This window comes from Pelodiscus sinensis, chromosome 2, assembly GCF_052426305.1.
Source record: "Pelodiscus sinensis isolate ZL-2025 chromosome 2, ASM5242630v1, whole genome shotgun sequence".
Classification (NCBI taxonomy): domain Eukaryota; kingdom Metazoa; phylum Chordata; order Testudines; family Trionychidae; genus Pelodiscus; species Pelodiscus sinensis.
Genome location: NC_143053.1, coordinates 69,364,212 through 69,383,405, shown reverse-complemented (window position 1 = coordinate 69,383,405; position 19,194 = coordinate 69,364,212). Strand labels below are relative to the sequence as shown.

Sequence of the window (19,194 nt, the reverse complement as noted above, 5' to 3'; positions counted from 1 at the left end):
CTGACCCAGGCCTCGCTGAACAACAGTTCCAATATTTGACCTAGAGTGGATGCCCATATACCTATTCCTGAGCCCCAGCTTTGGTTCGGCTTTTACTACAGGTTTCTGGAATCCCCTTGGGTATTTCTACACTACCCCGCTAGTTCAAACTAGCGGGGTAATGTAGGCATACCGCACTTGCTAATGAAGCCCGGGATTTGAATTTCCCAGGCGTCATTTGCATAAGCGGGGAGCCGCCATTTTTAAATCCCCGCTGGTTTGAACCCCGTGCAGTGCAGCTACACGGGGCTCGAACTAGGTAGTTCGGACTAGGTTCCTATTCCGAACTACCGTTACTCCTCGTGAAACGAGGTGTACCGGTAGTTCGGAATAGGCACCCTAGTCCGAACTACCTAGTTCGAGCCCCGTGTAGCCACGCTGCACGGGGTTCGAACCAGCGGGGATTTAAAAATGGTGGCTCCCCGCTATGCAAATGAAGCCCGGGAAATTCAAATCCCGGGCTTCATTTGCAAGTGCGGTATGCCTACATTACCCTCCTAGTTCAAACTAGGAGGGTAGTGTAGACAAACCCCCTGGAGTTCTCTCTGACTGAAGGCTGAAGGGTCTCTAGTGGCATGGTTCGTGGTTCCTTGCCTTTGTAGAGTGAAGGGCTTGTGGCAACTTTGCAGTGGAGCCTGGTGGAGCTGCAGAAGCTTCTCTGCAGGAGCTCATAGTGCATGACTGCTCCTCTGCTCTACCTGCCCAGATTGAGCTCAGTTGCTCCCTGTTGAACCCCACCTCCAATGTGAACTTGCCGAGAAGGAGTGACTGTGCAGGGCCTTCAAGGCCCAAGGCTGCTCTTTAACCTTGGTTCATTGATGTGAGGCTCGTACGTCCCCTCACACAACACCAGAACTGGGCGTCTAAATTCAAGCTTGAGGAGACATGCCTGCAGTAGCACTGATCAAGCTAGCTTGCTAATAGCAGCAGTGTAGTGTGTATTCAGGACATCTAGCCTGTCCCACCACCTGAATACACACTAGGATTAGTGCTTCAAGTGGGGCTGCATTCAAGGTAGAGAGCTACACTGCTATTTTTAACGCACTAGCTGAATCAGAGCTATGTACAGGTAGTGAGACTTTATTCTAGTAAGAAGGGCTACATACATTTTCTTGGAAATGCTCAAAGCCTTCATAAAAAATGTAAATCAAATCTCTGTATTTCTCCATAAACATAAGCAAAAGGATAGAGAGCCAGTCACCTTGAGTCAACAGATTGAATCTAGCTTAAGTAAAAAATGAGAGAAAATCATTACCATCCAACTACTTCTTGTTAACAGATGCTGGTTCTGAGGAGCAATTAGAGTGATCAGACCGGTTTCCTTGTGAACTAGCTTAGGAAGAGGATTCCTCATTTGAAGAGTTCAGCATGGAATTAGTGTGGAAACAGTCATGGAAAAAACAGATAAGCCAGGCAACCAGGCCTACATTACCTGCAGAACAGATAAGGTAGGAAGAAGTGATAATAAAAGAGACACTGACACTTAAGCAAGGGTGGAACACAAATGTGTAAGACCCTAAAGAAAAGACAAGTAGCTTGAACCTGATATGATAGACAGTGCAGGGATTCAAAGAAGGTGATGGAATCATATTGATAGGCAGGGAGTATGATCAGGGGGTGATGTCTGTGTTAGGGAAGACTAAGAGGAGAAAGTTATAGTAATCTAGGAGTGAAAGGAGGAGAGTATAGACTAGAGTTTTTGGAAAAGAAAAGAACATATTCTAGAGAGATTACAGAAGCAGCAGCTGTAACATCTGGATATAGCCTGGATGGATGAAATAATGGTATGTTTGACAGTAAGGGTACGTCTAAACTACATGCCTCCGTCGACGGAGGCATGTAGATTAGCCAGATCGGCAGAGGGAAATGAAGCCGCGATTAAAATAATCACGGCTTCATTTAAATTTAAATGGCTGCCCCACTCTGCCGATCAGCTGTTTGTCGGCAGATCGGGGCAGTCTGGACGCGCCGCGCCGACAAAGAAGCCTTTCTTGATCGGCACAGGTAAACCTGGTTTCACGAGGCATACCTGTGCCGATCAAGAAAGGCTTCTTTGTCGACGCGGCGCGTCCAGACTGCCCCGATCTGCCGACAAACAGCTGATCGGCAGAGCGGGGCAGCCATTTAAATTTAAATGAAGCCGCGATTATTTTAATCGCGGCTTCATTTCCCTCTGCCGATCTGGCTAATCTACATGCCTCCGTCGACGGACGCATGTAGTCTAGACACACCCTAAGTGAAGAAAGTGGAGATTTCAGAGGATAGATAAGGAGCTTTTTTTGGTCCATATTAAATGTAAGTTGATGACCACACATCAGAACCAGATGTGAGATAAACTAGGTGAGATTCTGGAATGGGTGAGGAGCATTAAGAAAAGAGTAGAAAGATAGCTCTGTTGTCATCACTGTACAGATAGTGGCAGTATGTGAGCAGGTGAGATCACCCACAGAAAATGGGCATACAAATTAGAAGACACAGCAGGAGCCAAAACAGAGCTCTGCAAGACTCCACAGTAAAAGGGAGATTATAGAAGTCAGCAAAAAGACATTGAAAAAATTATTACAGAAGAAGGGGAAGCAGTAGAAGACTATATATCAGTGGTCCCCAACCTTTTGAGGTTGTCGGGCACCAGGGGGCGTGGCCGTTCACCCGCCGGGCACCAGGGGGCGGGGACACTTGCGCGCCCGGGGGTGGCCCCCCCCATAGCCGCTTGCCCGGGGCCGGGTCACCCCCATAGCAAGCGCCGCGTGCCCGGGGCCGGTGCTTCCCCCTCCCCCCTGCAAGCGCTGCGCGCCCGGGGCTGGGGCCGGCGCTTCCCCCTCCCCCCTGCAAGCGCCGCGCGCCCGGGGCCGGCGCTCCCCCCCCCCCGCAAGGGGACCACGGCTATATATATATATATATATATATATACACACATATATATATATAAAAAACAATGATAAGATGCTGAGAAAGAAGCTATGATTAACATTGTCAACCACAGCTAAAAATCAAGGAGGATAGGGATAGAGATCTCCAGATTAGGTCAAGCAAAGCTTGCTAGAAATCTTGTATGAGAAGTTTTGGTGGCGCAGAAAGGGTGGAAGCCAAACTGGCAGGGGAAGGGGAAGGGATCCAAGATTGAGATGATGGAAAGGAACTCATGTAAAGAGCTATAAATGATTCTTGCAGTGTGTTTAGAGGTGAGGAAAGAAGGAAGGAAACAGAGTGAGAGAGAGATAGATAGGACTGAGAATGACAAACTCTGGGGTCAGCGGGGGGAGAATGACAAACTCTGGGGTCAGTCAGGTTATACCACTACTACAAACTGGGCTTGGCCAAACAAAGAATATGCATTTCGAATTTTTCATTCAGGGATCATTCTCAGAAATAGTGATGGGGTGGATCATTAGCACATGCTGAGCTACAAGACTGTCCATCAGAAAAACAAGACATACTTAATGCAGGCACTGTCTGATCCAAATCATGGTCTAAAAACTGGCCCCACTGCATGTGACTGTACCTATCATCAGGAGTTATGACCTCTGTGCCAATCATTTCTGTTGAGATAAGCCTTAGTAGCGGAAGAGGATAGCCATTATACAAAGGATCAAGACTGACTCTGCTGGGTAAGTTAAACCCATTTTTATACACAGTTTCAAGGATCCACTCAAAAGCAGTCAATGAGGTGCCCCACACTGGGTGCATGAGATTGTTGCATGTTCCATCGTAGCATCTGTACCTTTCATGGAAACAGATGTCAGAGCTGTTTGGGAAACACCCATGAGCGTTGTACATCTCCAGAGAGATGTACAATTAGACTGAGGTAGCGTGGGGAAACCAGGTCATTGTAGTGAAACTCTGCAACACACATTTGAAGAAATTAATTGATCTCATATAAAAGAGAAGTGTAGGAAACCATGTAAGATTCTTAAGGTCAATAGTAATAATAGTGTTATACCTGGATAAAAGTCTCCTTATCATAAAGTGTTTGTTGTGATAAAGACCTTACTACATTTCTGATAGACTGTGAGTCTGATCCTGCTCCTGGAAAAGTTAATGGCAAATGTGCTAGTGACTTAAACAGAGGCAGGGTTAGCTGTGGAAGAAACACTGAAGTGATAGCAACAACAGCTAAAGTGGGAGGTGATATGAATGCCAGAGAGGGCTAAAAAATAAATATACAGAAACTGTAAAAATAGGTTTGAAAAATGGGCAGGCAACAACCAACTGATATTTAAAATGGAAAATGTAAGCCAATATAGCTAGAAGTTGAGGGAAGAGGGGGAGAGAAGTCTTATCAATGGGAGGCAGATACTTGGAAGGCAGTAATGCTGAAAGAGGACTAAGTGATAGTGAAAATTGAATTTGAGCTAGTAATGCAACATGAGAGCAAAAAAATTTTTTGTTGTTTTTAAAGCAGAGACGTTGTGTCATAGACTAAGGAGATAATAAACCTTGATAAACTCAGACCTGGAATACTGCATTCAGTTCTTGAACATGAATGACAGAAAGTTTTAGATAAACTGGAGACAATTCAGAGAAGAACAACTGACCATATTTAAAGGGCTGACGGGACTGATTTATGAAGAAAGATTAAAAGAAATGTAATAGCTTAGCCAAACAAAGAGTGGGGGAATATTAGAACTGTCTGTAAGTATTTGGAAGCTAGAAACATAAAAAAGGAAGAATGCACCAGGGGATGAGAGTAAACTGATAGGAAGAAATTGGGAAAGGGAACACATATGCTAGATATTAGGAAACAGTTTTAAATATACTAGCCTATTAAGACACTGTCAGGGGAAAAAGTGGATGATCTGAAATGTGACCTGAATAAAGCCCTTGAAAGTATGCTGTAGGAATCAATCTGGGATTGGCATGGAATAGAATACTAGTAGGAGCTTTTATATCTTCTTCATCTCTAATTTCTCCAGTTCCATAAACCACACAAAAGTATCCTGCATAAATCAGAATATTCTTTCAGTCATTTATAATATTTCCACTACTGAAAATAGTACTCTAGAGCTCTGTCGAAAATGCCCCGTCTAAACTGTTGGGTTTTTTTGAAAAGCCCCATTTTGAAAAAAAGCGGCAGCTTCCATTATGCAAATGAAGTGCGGGATATTTAAACTCCCGCTTCATTTCCACTTTCGATGTGTCTAATTTACATCCCTCTGCTGACAGAGGGGTGTAGTTTAGTCACACCCTAAGACTATCAGAACCATGTGGAGAGAAAAACTTTACTTTGAATTTAACTTAGTTTGTTAAGTTAGGCATTAATTAAGATATTAAAAAGGGTTGGTGTGACTACAAAGCATTGTGACAGCCAGTTCTTTATGGTCCATGGTGAACTGGTCTTATTACCCAGGAACATCCATAGGTGTCTGTGACTCAGCATGGACCACAGCTAGTGAAATGCTTGGTAGTAAGGTATAAGTTTTGCAAGTTTCTGCACCAGAAAAAGTCAATCCATACAGCATCATACACAGATAATAGGTAATCAAATACTGCACCAGTCTTTAGATTTTTGGACAGCTAGCCTCAATGTGAGTTATGTGTGCCAGAATGTGTAACAACTACATTTTGGCCAGAAGCATGCCTGTCTGACAGGCTCAGGAAAAGGGCATATTCTTTTGAGGATGATATTTTCAAGAAGTGTATAGGTTGTGCATTGTAGAGAAAATGGCCTATAACTTCCCGCTTCATCAGTGGGATTTCTAGGCTTTGGAATGACAATTACCATTACTTAATGCCATATTTCAGAAATCTATACCATTCCTAAGATGGCATCCTCCAAGGCACACACACTGTTGCCCAAACTGTTGCAAAATTGGCCACTCATTTTTTTTACTGTCTAGGACTGATATCCTAAATGAACTTTACTGAATTAAATAAAACCATATTTAATAAGGTTTAATACTTTCAGGGTCCATTTTATTACAAATGTAATTGTGTATGTGTTTGTGGTGGCACTATAGATATGTAATTTCTCTAGGAGAGTGAATAATGTAATCTTTGGAAGGTAGTAGGAACTTCAAAGGACTTACCGGAACATTGTCTGTCAGGTGGATATACTAGTAAATAACTAGGGATAAGCCAACGTAAATAACCCACTTCAAATCTATCCTTTTGAAGCTATGCCATGAAGAGGCAAACCCATTGTCTAGTAATTACTTGCTTCTGGAAACTCTGGCTCAAAGACCCTAAACTGATTAAAGTGCGAATCTAGATTGGCCACGGACGCTTTTCCGCAAAAAGTGCTTTTGTGGAAAAGCATCTGTGCCAATCTAGATGCTCTTTTCCAAAAATGCTTTTAACAGAAAACTTTTCTGTTAAAAGCATTTCCGGAAAATCATGCCAGTCTAGACGTAGCCACTGGGTGATGTTTGGAAGGACTCGTTTGTTTAGGATGATATGCATGTAGGTTCTTTTATGATTTTTATATGTATCCTCTGTAGTACTTTTATCATAAGAATAAAATAGGCTTGCATAAAAAGAACTGCGTGGTAACTTAAAATGGTTGACAATCACTGGTGTCAGTCTATGAAGAGAAAGCCAGCAGGAAATGCTTGGGCAGCTTGCCTCTGCTGGGAATAACACAGTAAAGGCAGGGAACTGTGAAGCCTAAAAATACCTTGGTCAGAAGGGAAAGAAATAAGAGTCTCCACCCAAGGGGAGCTGGAAACTTGAACATGGATGACACCATACAAATGTAACCGTATCAAAGGGATACAAAACCATAGACTTTGAGGTGCTGAGGCAAAGTCTCGCTCAGGCCCCTTGCCCTGGGATCCCTTCTTCAGTCACATATCAACTGGAGACCCTTTCTTGTGCAATCACCTGTGCCTTTTATTGTCCATGCCAATTTCCCACCACTTTCTATTTACAGAGCTCTATTCCCACAGCAAAGTCTGCTAGCCTCTCTAGCAGGCTGGGGAGCACACTCAGCCACTCTCTGGCTCCTCCCCTTCCACTTCCCCCACAACTGCCTCTCTGGCAGTCTTATCCAGCCCTCTGTCTAATGAGGCCCACAACTGGTTCCCATTAGCCCTTCAGGCACGGGCTTACTCCGCTGGTTTCAATTGCCCTTTTCAGCCAGACTGTAGTGGCAGAGCTCTGGCTTAGACCGCAGCCTGTCACAGTACTTACAATGAAAGTACTTACAGGTGAAGAGATCATGTAAACTCTTCATCATCTCAATGACATATCTGACCTGACCATCTACAGCTTGGTTGTTAGACCTATTAGACCTACTGGGTTCTAAAGCAAATCTAGCCTGCCAATATCATCTTGAACTTGAAGCTATTCTCTGAGGTTACAAACAAGAGAGCCACCTAGTGCCAGCTATAACTGTGGCTTGTTTGATGTGGATATATGCCCACCAGAAAACACCAAGTCAATGAGAAGAACTGACAGGTTCTAATGGTGTTCATTCTGTACAAACCTGAGGTGCATATGAACCAGTGTTTTAGAAATGACATGCTTATATATCTATTTCCAGTCTCTCTCTTTCTAATTGTTTCACAGACATTCTGAAAACACACCAACTATTATGTGAAAGATGAATGGTGAGGTGATGAGTGGTGGATGTTGATCTATATCCCAAAAAGAGACTTATGGAATGGTTTTCTAAGATGGTGTGTTGGAATGTCAGATAATAGACAATAGTCTATGGGGGCATGCTTTCAGAGACAAACTAAGACTTTACTCAATTTTGATAGATTTCCAAAAGGGATCACGTTGTTTCTTTCTGTAACTCAAATGGGGAGCCCATCTAAGTTAATTTATAGTGAACGATAATATGAGACTAAATAAGTAGGTAGGCTATTTGTGACTTCGAAATAATTGTTTCTAATGCTTGGCTGCATTAGGTGATAACCATAAGAAAGCTGTTTGTTAGCCTCTAAATCACTGGACACAGACCCCTGAAGGGAAAAAATGCAGGTATCTAGTTAGGCCTACTCAGTAATAATGGTTGGCACAAACAACCTGTGCTACCGAGACTGTAGTCTAAGGGCATGTCTAGACTACATGCCTCTGCTGACAGAGGCATGTAAATTAGACTACCCAACATAGTCAATGAAGCGGGGATTTAAATATCCCCTGCTTCATTAAAATAAAAATGGCCGCCATGCTGTGCCTGCTCAGCTGATCATTGGCACAGCGCGGCAGTCAAGACACAGATTGGTCGACAGGGAACGCCTTTGTCGACTGCTCATGTAAACCCCGTTTCACGAGGCATAAGGGAGCAGTTGACAAAGGCATTCCCTGTCGACCGATCTGCATCTTGACTGCCACGCTGTGTCGACGATCAGCTGAGTTGGCACAGCACGGCAGCCATGTTTATTTTAATGAAGCGGGGATATTTAAATCCCCGCTTCATTGACTATGTCGGGTAGTCTAATTTACATGCCTCTGTCGGCAGGGGCATGTAGTCTAGACATATCCTATGAGTCCAGAATTGAATTCTAAGATGTATAAAGGTGAGATGCTTTGTCTATACATCTACATTTAAATCACAGACACAGCAGCACTTTAACAGGGCAGTGTAGTTATGGCCAGTGTTCCCCTAGACTGTGGGGTAGCTTAGCTTCACAGGTGAATTAATTAGCCCCGTCCAGTCAATCAGCTCCCTGCATGGAGTCCTGAGCCTCTGACTGGTTATGGCTGATTAATCACCTGTGATGCTGTGCTGCCCCCACATCTTAGCGGGAACACTGGTTATGATACCAGCATTGTAAGAGAGTTCAAGACCTGGGTATGCTAAAAGAAATCAGGAAAGAGGGCAGTTAGCCCTGTAACAATTACTGTGAAAAAAGAACATACCATTTTAGCCATGTAAGAGCTGAAAAGGAATGTTGCATATAACACTTCTTTCACTCATTCTTCATAAGGAATTCCAGGCACAACCATACTCAATGTCCAAAGAAAAAAACCAAACTGAAGTAGAGAGAACAGAAAATGGGTTTTGGGTGAGCAAATCAAATACCGGAAACAAGAGGCATCATTATTTACAGGGAGAAGCAGATTACAAGTTTCCTAAAAGGATTCCATTAGTCAAGTATTTGCAGTAGCTATCATGTTTCTGCATTTCTTGGACTAGAACAAGCTCTTAGCAGAGAGAACAACTGCCTCATTAAACACATGCCAGCTCCCTCATGTATTCTGCCACCCAGATGTAGTTTTATCACCTTTTACATTATTCACAAAACACCTTGATTTGTTACAATGACTTCCAAGTGTTCTTCAGTACTCACGGTGAGTCCAAGTGATAAAATTCACGGAACGTTTAATGTACCCTAAGGTGAGTATTTTTCTACTCAGTTCCATATGGATGAAATTCACCTAAAACCTCCTTTTGTAAGTTTCCTTGCATGGTGAAGGAAAAAACACTGTGGAGAGCTTCAATCAGGGGGATGCATCTTCCCTGCACAAAGTGGGGATGAGCTCTGTACCAGGTCCATGCTACCCCCAATGGGCTAAGGGAATGTCAGAAAATATGTGGATACAGTTATCACAAACATCTAAACCCTGGCTTGTACAGAAGGGTCACAACACAGATTGTAGACAAAGGACTAGAGCAGTAGCCAAGGAGGAGCTGTGTTGCTACCTTATCTCCCCCTGGCCCTCATATAGATCTTGTCTACACAGCCAATTTACTGAGTTGTAACATACTCGCTCGGGGGTGTGAAAAAACACCTTCCTGCCCTAGGTGCAGCAAGCTACAGCTATTGTAAAGTGTCAGAGTCAGGCTCCCAGCACTGTTAGCTACTCCCCTTGTGATTTCCTACAGCACCGGGAAAGCTTTCTCCCAGTGACGACATTGACGTGTTAAAGCATGGCCACGGCTGTGCTTTAAACTAAGAACTGTAGACAAAGCCTTAGCTACTAAGCAAAGCCAATCATGGGGGATTTGTATGGGAAGATATATTTGAGCAAGTGCATCTGTCAATGTTATACTCTAAAGAACCATTTGTAAAATGAAATTCAAAACAAAATCTATATACTTTCAGATAGTATGAATCCCTGCTCATTGACTCCACTGATCATCCTCTGGGTTATCATCTTATTTCCATTTTCCTCTTGGTATGGGCTTTATCCATTTCAGTGAAGATAATGTAAGGCTGAATATACAGCTGAAAATAAATGTGAATGTTTTGCCCTTTTAGGGCATGTCTCTATTGCAGAGCAAAACGCAAATTAAGCTACTCAACTTCTGCTACATCAATTGCATAGCTGAAGTCAAAATAGCTTAATTTGGTTTTTGGCACTGTCTACACAGCAGGAAGTTGAAGGAAGAAGACTCTTTCTTCAACATCCCTTACTCCTCATGAAATGAGAGTTACAAGAGTTGGAGTAAGAAGTCTTCCATCTCCAAATTATTTCAAAATAATGGCTTGCTGTGTAGACGCGCATTTTGTTATTTCAAAATATCATCAGTTATATGCTATATAAATAGCAATATCTGTTACTTTGTTCAAATTTCAGCTCTAAATTTTTAGCGTCGCTCCTGGTTGGGCTCTCATTCAAACACTGGGAGACAAGTAGCGTTTTTCTAGAGTTTTATGACGGAAAGAAATTTGGTGGCATGAACAAAACTCTGGGGATACTGTGATATCTCATACTTCCTAAATTCTAGTTCTAATTTGTTTGTGTTACTGTGAATAGTTATGTAGTTCAAATTTTACATTATGCATACCATCAGATTTCAAGAGGCATACAAAATATTGAAAATAAAACGTAGAGAAATGCATCTAAAGTATTCTAAGAGGAATCTGTTTTATAAATGCTTTGGATTTTGGATCATCTTAATTCAATTAGGCAAAGGGGCTCTTTGAGCATAGGATTTTCCTTTGGGTACAGATTGTGAAGAACATAAAGACAGCTATATCATAGGTACCGCACACAAGCAATAAAAACACGGCGATATCTCCATGAACAATTTTGGATTTTTTAACCAGCAGTGCATAAAATTGGAAACAACCAATTTTGGACACACTTGAGTTTACAAACCCAAAGACAGAATCTGGAATCTGTAAGATTCATTCTCTGCCTCTTTTTGGAGGAATAAACAATTTTTGTTAGTCTGTGATATTGTGTCATAAATAATGCTAAAACGTAGTCACCACCAATGTTCCCTCTAACTCTTTCCATCTGTGTGTGGAATAAATTTTTATGTTCTCTGAGTCATGTGCAGATGTGTACCACCTGTACAAATACATGCTGCTGGCTGCTGCTAGCTGTGGACATTCTGCTAACCAGGTGGGTGGTAGCTGAATCTCTCCTGAATAGCCACCCAAGTGCACAGCTTACAGGATACACTGGTCACAGCTATTTTTAGTAAAAGTCATGACAAGTCAAAGGCAATAAACAAAAAATTACAGCATGTGAACATTAATTATAAACACCCCTGACTAAATCTTAGCTTCCTCAGGTTCCCCTACACTGGAGGCCCTTTGGGTCCAGCCGCTCCGGCTGCTATTATGGTGGGGCTACAAGGAAAGCAGTGCCAAATGCTTCTCCAGCCACACTAGGACCAGCTGTCCAGGGCCACCAAGCAGCGGTTGGTGTGACTGCCCGGGGGCCATGCTGCAGCTGCCTCCCATGGCCACCTGAGAGCTATTGCTTCAGCTGCCTAAGGGTCCCCAAGCCAGCTGCCCAAGGCTGCCAAGCCATGGCTGATGTGCCTGCCTGCAAGGGCCTCTCCAGCAGTGGCTGGTGCAGCTTACTGCAGGGCCATCATGGGGTGTGTGTAGACTACACCTCTCTGTCAACAGAGAGATGTAGATTAGGCACATCGAAATTTCTAATGAAGCGGGGATTTTAATATTTTGTGCTTCATTAGCATAAACAAGGCTGCTGCTTTTTTTCAAAACAGAGCTTTTTCGAAAAAAAAAACACACGGCAATCTAGATGCAGATCTTTCAAAAATACAACTCTTTTTCAAAAGATCCCTTATCCCTCATAGAATGAGGCTTACAGGGTCTTTTGAAAAAGGATTGTATTTTCCTTCATTAGCAATTTCGACGAGCCTAATCAACATCTCTCTGTCGACAGAGAGGTGTATTGTAGACACACCCTGAATGGCTGACTGGGGGCTTCTCCAGAAGCTCAGTGTGGCTGGCCCCTGGGCTGCCTGAGGAGTTAGCCCTGTGGCCAGCTGTTCAAATGGCCTTGGGGGTCAGCCACAGTGGCCACTGCAGCTGTGGAATTTCATGGAAGTTGTGAAAAATAACGGAATCTATGCCATCTGGGACAACTGTGACAAGCACGTGGCCTTAGTTATTATTTATATTATTGTTGATTTCTGATATTGCAATGAGCTGAAATATTATATGGAAGAGCTTTATGTAATAATAGATTTTTTAAAATAAATATACTATGTAGTAACATTATAGTGGTCACATTCCTTCACTGAGGAGACAAGATGGATTTAATAATATGAAATAAGTAAATGCGAGTGAATATTATAGAGAGAAGAATGCAACTGCCATTAAAGAGAAAGAAATGGAATTCTGAAGAAAAACAAAAACTCATACTAGAAAATACTTGACAATATAAAAGAGGATTAGAAAAAGTACCAGCAGACAAAGAAATATAGGTATGAGAATACAAAGAATACCATTTGTTCCAATCACTGTAAACACATTAATGCAAAAGTTGGGTAGGAATGTTTCTTTGTTCTTATAATTTCTCATCTGAAAGATGTTTCCTCTGCTCATGCTATTCTCTATTGAATCATGAGCATTGTGTAGAAAGTCAGTAAATGTCACCTTTCCCTGTAAGTGAACTCTGAACCAAAGCCCCTGGATATGAAGGAAAACTGTGCCTGCAGAGAAGGCATCTTTCAGAAGAGCAAAATAAAGGCCCTGATTTTTTGTGGGAACTAAAGCACTTTTCAAAACAATAGAAGTGTTAAGTCCAGTGTCACAGTATATTTACAGCTCTAATAATTTTTTGTATCCAAAATCACCGAATAGTTTCAGCTAGATAAATGGCTTTTCACTTCTCAACCTAAGTTGTGCAGCAGTGCTGGAATAGATTGGAATAGCTATTTCCCAGCTCTAGGTGCACTGTGCTATGCATAAACCCTCGATACAATACACTATATATTAATGCTTTTGTGATCTTGAGTTCCTTCTGGATGAAATCCACAATAAATGTAAGATGTTATTGCAGGTCACTGGTGAGATACAACAATACATTACACACTGAAAAGATACTAGCTTTTATTGATACTCACCTATTCCATCCAAATCAACTTTCAGACCCTGTTTAACATGCTCCAGTACCAGCTGAAGTGTTTTCTCAAAAAAATCTCCTGCTCTTGCAATCTCTATAGTGAAAGCGTCCCATAGATAGTGGGAAATGAGCCAACAGATCATTTGGAGTGCATGGATGCCTGAAAAAATGAAAAAGATCTATCGAAATTCTATTGAAATCTAGATAATAAAACTAATTTCTGAGCAGAAATGAGATTAGAGTTTCTTTGTAGACACTCAACATCTAAAAATAATTGCAAAGAAGTTAGCCTGCCTCAAGAACACAGTGTTAAACTGAGGTTGCATAGAAACCTACATGCAATAAAATACGTAAATTGTCTCCCCTAATATGGGCGTTTTTCACATGTGATAGAGCCAAAGTCCAACATGGAGCATTAACGCTCCATAAAGGCAATGTGTTTGACCCTCTAAACTTGGATATCACAGAAAATATTATTGCACATCTGACCATCAGACTCTACTCCAGCTATAAAGAGACACCAGTCATAAAGAGACATTTATGGTATTTTGAAGGTAGAACATTCTACCTTCTCCTCACTTCCTTTCTGGTTGTCTAATTTCCCTTTGGGTAAAAGAAAAAAAAAGCATTTGGAAAGAAAATTGTGTCAATTACTAGCCTCTCCAAATAAAGGGGTAGCTTACTATTCACCCATGAATGGCTGAAGGCTGCCATAAAATTCAAAGGTTAGACTGAACTGACCTGAACTTTATGGCTAACAAGAAAAAAGGAGCATCTGTGTCCATCTATGTTTCAACAACCTATTTTTGTCTTTATCTTCTTCACCAAAATGTCAAAGAAATATAATATAGTTACTGTCTGTTCACAGAAAGAGTCATAAGGCAGTGATTTCACACACACACAGAAAAGCCTAAGGCTAACAGAGGAAGGAAAGCATTTGAATTAGCACTTTGAATCCTTTTTTCTGTATTGTATTGCAGTAGTGACAGCCTCTAATAACTTAACTGCTTTCTCTGCAACTTTGCTCCTCTCTACATTGTGCTGTGGAGGAATCACAGGAACTTAAGAGCCCAAACACTTTGTTCCTGTTCTGTAGGGAAGGATAAAGGGCAAAGCTACATTTTGATGGATGTTCTGTTTGGTTTTTTCCTCCTGTTCCCAAAGCATTGGCTACAGAGTTCCTGGCTAGGTTAGTAATATAATATATGGAGATATACCCTACATCATAGAACTGGAAGGACCATGAGAGGTCATCGAGTCCAGTCCTCTGCCCTCATAGTAGGACCAAGTACCATCCCTGACAGATCTGCCCCAGATCCCGAAATGGCCCCCCTCAAATGGAGCTTAGCAGGCACATGCTCAAATCACTGAGCTAACCCCTTCCACCCTAAGCCACAAAAAGTAGTCAGATGGCAGATGACTGCTGATAGAAAGCCACGGTGATAGAAATGGGCCCCAAAAGGTGAAATACTAAAAAGATGTGTCACTGACTGCTACTAAAAAACATGCTCTTGCTACAAGTGAAAATATGTTTTGATAACTTCATTACAGTATATATTTTAATGTAATGTTGTTGAAGCTGTTTTAATGCCAGGATATTAGAGAGATCAGGTCAATGAAGTAATATCTTTCATTGGATCAACTTCTGTTGATGAGAGAGACAAGTTTTTCAGCTAACACAGAGCTCAAAAGTGTGTCTATTTCACCAACAGAAGTTGATCCAATAAAAGCTATTACATCACCAAGCTTGTGTGTCTAGTATTTTTATCATTTAAAAATAGATCAACTTAAGCAAAATAAAAATGTGACCAATTTTGGCGGACAATGATAAAATAAATTCTTAACCGTGAAAACAAATTTCCTCTGGTGGAGTTAATTGCACTGTCAACCTTTTGGATGGCATCTAGAATGGGTAATTCAACAAAGTTATCACCGGCTTGTCTACCAGAGTTACTGCAGGAAAAAAAAATCCTTAGTTTGAAAAAAATGTCTCATTTTTAAAGTTCGGATGTATATGATACAAAGAGCACTTAGTAACATTTGGCATTTTTAAAGTGGCAAGTGTTAGAAGAACAAAAAAGCTGTAAATCCTGACATTTATATTAGTCATTGCACAGAATAGGCAATTATCTTCCATTCAATAATCCCAGTTGGCATGGTCAGAGTTGGTAAAGAGAGACAGAAACTTTTCACCTTCAGATCACTGGTTCAGATCCTGTTAGCATTGACCTTTGAGAAATAAGTTTCACTTCAACTCTTAGAAGGTAACTGCCCCCACCGCCAACCATTATAATAGGAATTGATTCTCAGTGAAAGGGTCATAAGGACAAAGTACACTGAGTTTTCAACAATCATCATAAAAGGAAGTGGTCTGAGATCCCCAAATCCCAATTGTTAAGAAACCATAAACATAGTTTATGAAGGAACAATGCACTTTGGGACCAAACCACTCAGCACTCATCATCAAACAAGAACCACATGTTCAAAAGCTCTCACTCTTCTGTCAGAGTAAAGCGGATTGGCAATATTGAAGGAGCCTCACCATGGAGCAACACTACACAATTATATTTGAAAAAGGAAGCTAGCATCATAAAAATGAAGCCTCTGGAAGCAAGCAGAAGGGTATATGATAAACTAACCAGGACTTGTAGAAACCTTTCCTTCCCAAACAAGGCTTAGAACACTACAAAACCCCAAGAAAAATAAGGAAGAGTGTCAATTCCCATCATCTCACTGTTTTTTCCAATTACCCTCATTCCCTAGTAAAAGCCACGAGAACAGTGATAGTGCTATCTGTTGAGGTTATTAACTCATGTAAATTAGTCACAATGACAGTTAAATTTAGTGATGCTTTCTTGGGAGCAAATATCTACTCAGGGGAATTATGGGTTGCTCAGGGAAGCAATCTACCCACCACAGAGGTGCATTTTTGAAAAAGCTACAAGATGCTTTGGATATAAATGAGAGCACAGAAAATGTTATGTGGGATAATACATGTGTGACGGGCCGGCCCCGTCACTCGCACCGCCTGTCCAGGTGGGCAGGCAGCTTGCACGGCGAGTGAAGAGCCGGGGAAGCGCTGGCTGCATGTGCAGCAAGCCGGGAGCCGCTTTTAAATGCGGCCCTGGCACACCTGAAAGGGGGAAACACACCCGCAAGCGGGAAACGGTGGTGGAGGACTCTGAGGAGGGGCGGAGGCCACAGGGAGGGGCCGACGGACTGTGGAGGCAGCGGGCAAGCGGAGGACCCAGACAGCGCCTCCCTACCCTCCCCCCCAGACAAGAGGGTGCGTGCTGAGAACTGCGGCAGAGAGCCCGAGCCGGGACTGACCAGACCCCAGGCCACAGAAGGGCAACCGGGCGACGAGAGACCACGGGAGTGACGCCCCGACCTGGACGGTGTCCCCGGACTGGTGAGAGCTGGACTAGAGGGAGCCCCGAGACGGGGACCTCGAAGGGGGAGGAGGCCCCAGGTTTAAGTAGCAGGGTCCTGGTCATATCGGGGCTCGACTCTGTTATAAGAGAACCCTACTATGTCCTATAGGCCAAGAGAAAAGGGGTCAGGGGTAGCGGGGAGCCCCTCCGTGAACTGAACGGGGGCTCCCTTATCCCAGATTCCTACGGGGCTAGATGGGCGGGGGGTGGTTCCCCCGTGACAGATGGTGGAGAATGTGGGTATGATCCCCCATCCCGGCACAGGGGAGCGCGAGTGATAGATCGTGCAGAAAGGGGAAATGGAGGCAAAGCAATTGCTAGACTGGTTGGCGGAGCAGCAGCGCCCAAATCAGCAACAACAAACTCAACTACTGCAACAATTGGCCGCCCAACAGCAAGAACAGCAACAGCAGTTGGTCCGCGAATTAATGGAACAACAGCAGGCCCAACAGGACCGGTGGTTTCAGAAATGGGCCGTGCGAGAAAACCTAGGAGGCCCCGTGGCCACGGGCGGGCCGGGGGAAGAGACGGATTTCCCCCAGCTGCCGGTGCGCCTGGCCAAGATGGGACCTGGGGACGACCCCGAGGCTTTTTTAGTCATGTTCAAGTGCGTAGCTACAGCGGCCCGTTGGCCAGAGGAGTATTGGGCCACACTGCTTGCCCCTTACCTCTCCGGCCCAGCCCAGGCGGTGTATCGAGGGCTTCCGGACCGAGAGGCTCTTAACTATTATAAAGTTAAAGAGGCCATTCTCGACCAGACAGGTATCAATCCTGAGACCTATCGCCAGAGGTTTAGGGTGGAGCAATTTTCCCCGGGAGCCCGCCCTAAGGCCGTGGCCCAGAAGCTGAGGGACCTGGGCTGGCGCTGGCTCGAACCAGACAAGCGTTCAGGGGCCCAGGTAGCAGAAGCAATCATCCTTGAACAGTTTGTACAGATCCTCCCTGCGGGAGCGCAAAGGTGGGTGCGGCGCCACCGCCCTGAAGCTCTAGCAGATGCAGTAAACTTAATGGAGGATTATATGGCCGCAGAAGGGAGAAAAAGAGACAGGGGGTAAGACACTGAAGGGCGGTCCGGAAAGGGAACCAAGGGCTCTGCAACCCCGAGGCAGGGGTGAGTCAAGAAGCGGCTCCCCGGGTCGACCTATACCTAGCCAGAGGGCCGGCTTGGGCTGGGGGTTGACACCCCGCCCCGTGAATGAGGACGAGCAGAGAGAACAAAGGAGCGAGGAGAGGGCCCCGAAGGTTCCAACACCTCCTAGGAATGTATGCTTTGAGTGTGGCCAAGAGGGCCATTTTAGGAGAGATTGTCCCTTTATGGACTGTTCTTATGGGGAGGTGCTGGTGGAAGGGCCAGGTGAAGACCTTCTGAAGCCCCAGCGCAGCACAGCCATGATTGTGCTCAATGGCGTAGAGGTAACGGCGCTAGTCGATTCAGGGTGCAGCCAAACGCTACTTCGGGCCAACCTGGTCCCCAAGGCCCAGACAGACAGGCCCCCAGTGCAGATGCAATGTATTCATGGCGACGTTAGAGTCTACCCCACAACTAAGGTGCAGGTGCGGGATCAGCAGGGAGAGAGTTTCTACCGCTTGGCTTTAGTTCCAGACCTGGTGTACCCGGCCATATTGGGGAGGGATTGGCCCGGGTTCCACCGGATATTGCAAGAATGAAGCCAAACCGAGGAACGTGACGTGGAAGAGGGGACGGTCGAAGGACTACCACAGGTCGGGGCCCAAGGCGACATGATAAGAGAGCCCACCCCAGTGTTAGAAGAATTGGAAGGAAAGGATTTTTTGCAGGAGCAGCGGGAAGATCTCATGCTCAGCCAGGCCTGGGAACAAGCCCGCGGGCCAATGGAGGACAGCGGCCCCAAACCCAGGGAAACCCAAGGACCCTATTTTGAGGTAGGAAATGACCTCCTGTATCGGGTAGTTGAGGGGGTCGAAGGGGAGGGGCAAAGGAAGCAACTCCTAGTACCCCAGAGTTATCGCCGGAGGGTCCTAGACTTGACACACTCCAACCCTTGGGCTGGACACTTAGGCCGGGAGAAAATGGAACAACGGGTCATCCAAAGATTCTTTTGGCCAGGTGTCTACCGGGAGGTCCGGGAGTTTTGTGAATCCTGTCCCGAATGCCAGCGCGCCAACCTACGACCCGCCCCTAAGGTGCCATTGGTTCCCTTACCAGTTGTAGGGGTCCCCTTCACACGTGTAGGGCTAGACTTAGTCAGGCCTTTTGAAAGATCAAAGAGGGGTGCCCGATATATTATGGTGGTGGTCGATTACGCCACCCGTTACCCGGAGGCGGTGCCACTAAAGAATACTTTAGCCTCCACGCTGGCTGAAAAGCTAGTTGAAATATTCTCGAGGGTAGGGATTCCCGAGGAAATCCTAACTGACCAGGGGACTAACCTAACCTCGAATTTGATGAAGGAATTGTGCAGGCTGTTCAAAGTGACCGCGCTGCACATGTCCGTCTACCACCCGCAGACTGACGGGTTAG

General features: G+C 44.2%; 1 protein-coding gene across 1 annotated transcript in view; it reads right to left on the bottom strand.

The window, feature by feature from the left end:
* Window positions 1-3,323: 3,323 nt before the first annotated feature.
* Window positions 3,324-19,194, bottom strand: part of PXDNL (peroxidasin like) — a 109,052-nt gene continuing 93,181 nt past the window's right edge. Inside the window, 6 exon segments of the mRNA XM_089776000.1 lie at window positions 3,324-3,417; window positions 3,419-3,816; window positions 3,818-3,879; window positions 13,262-13,382; window positions 13,384-13,420; window positions 15,106-15,231. Of these exon segments, the coding sequence (XP_089632126.1) occupies window positions 3,324-3,417; window positions 3,419-3,816; window positions 3,818-3,879; window positions 13,262-13,382; window positions 13,384-13,420; window positions 15,106-15,231 (838 nt within the window).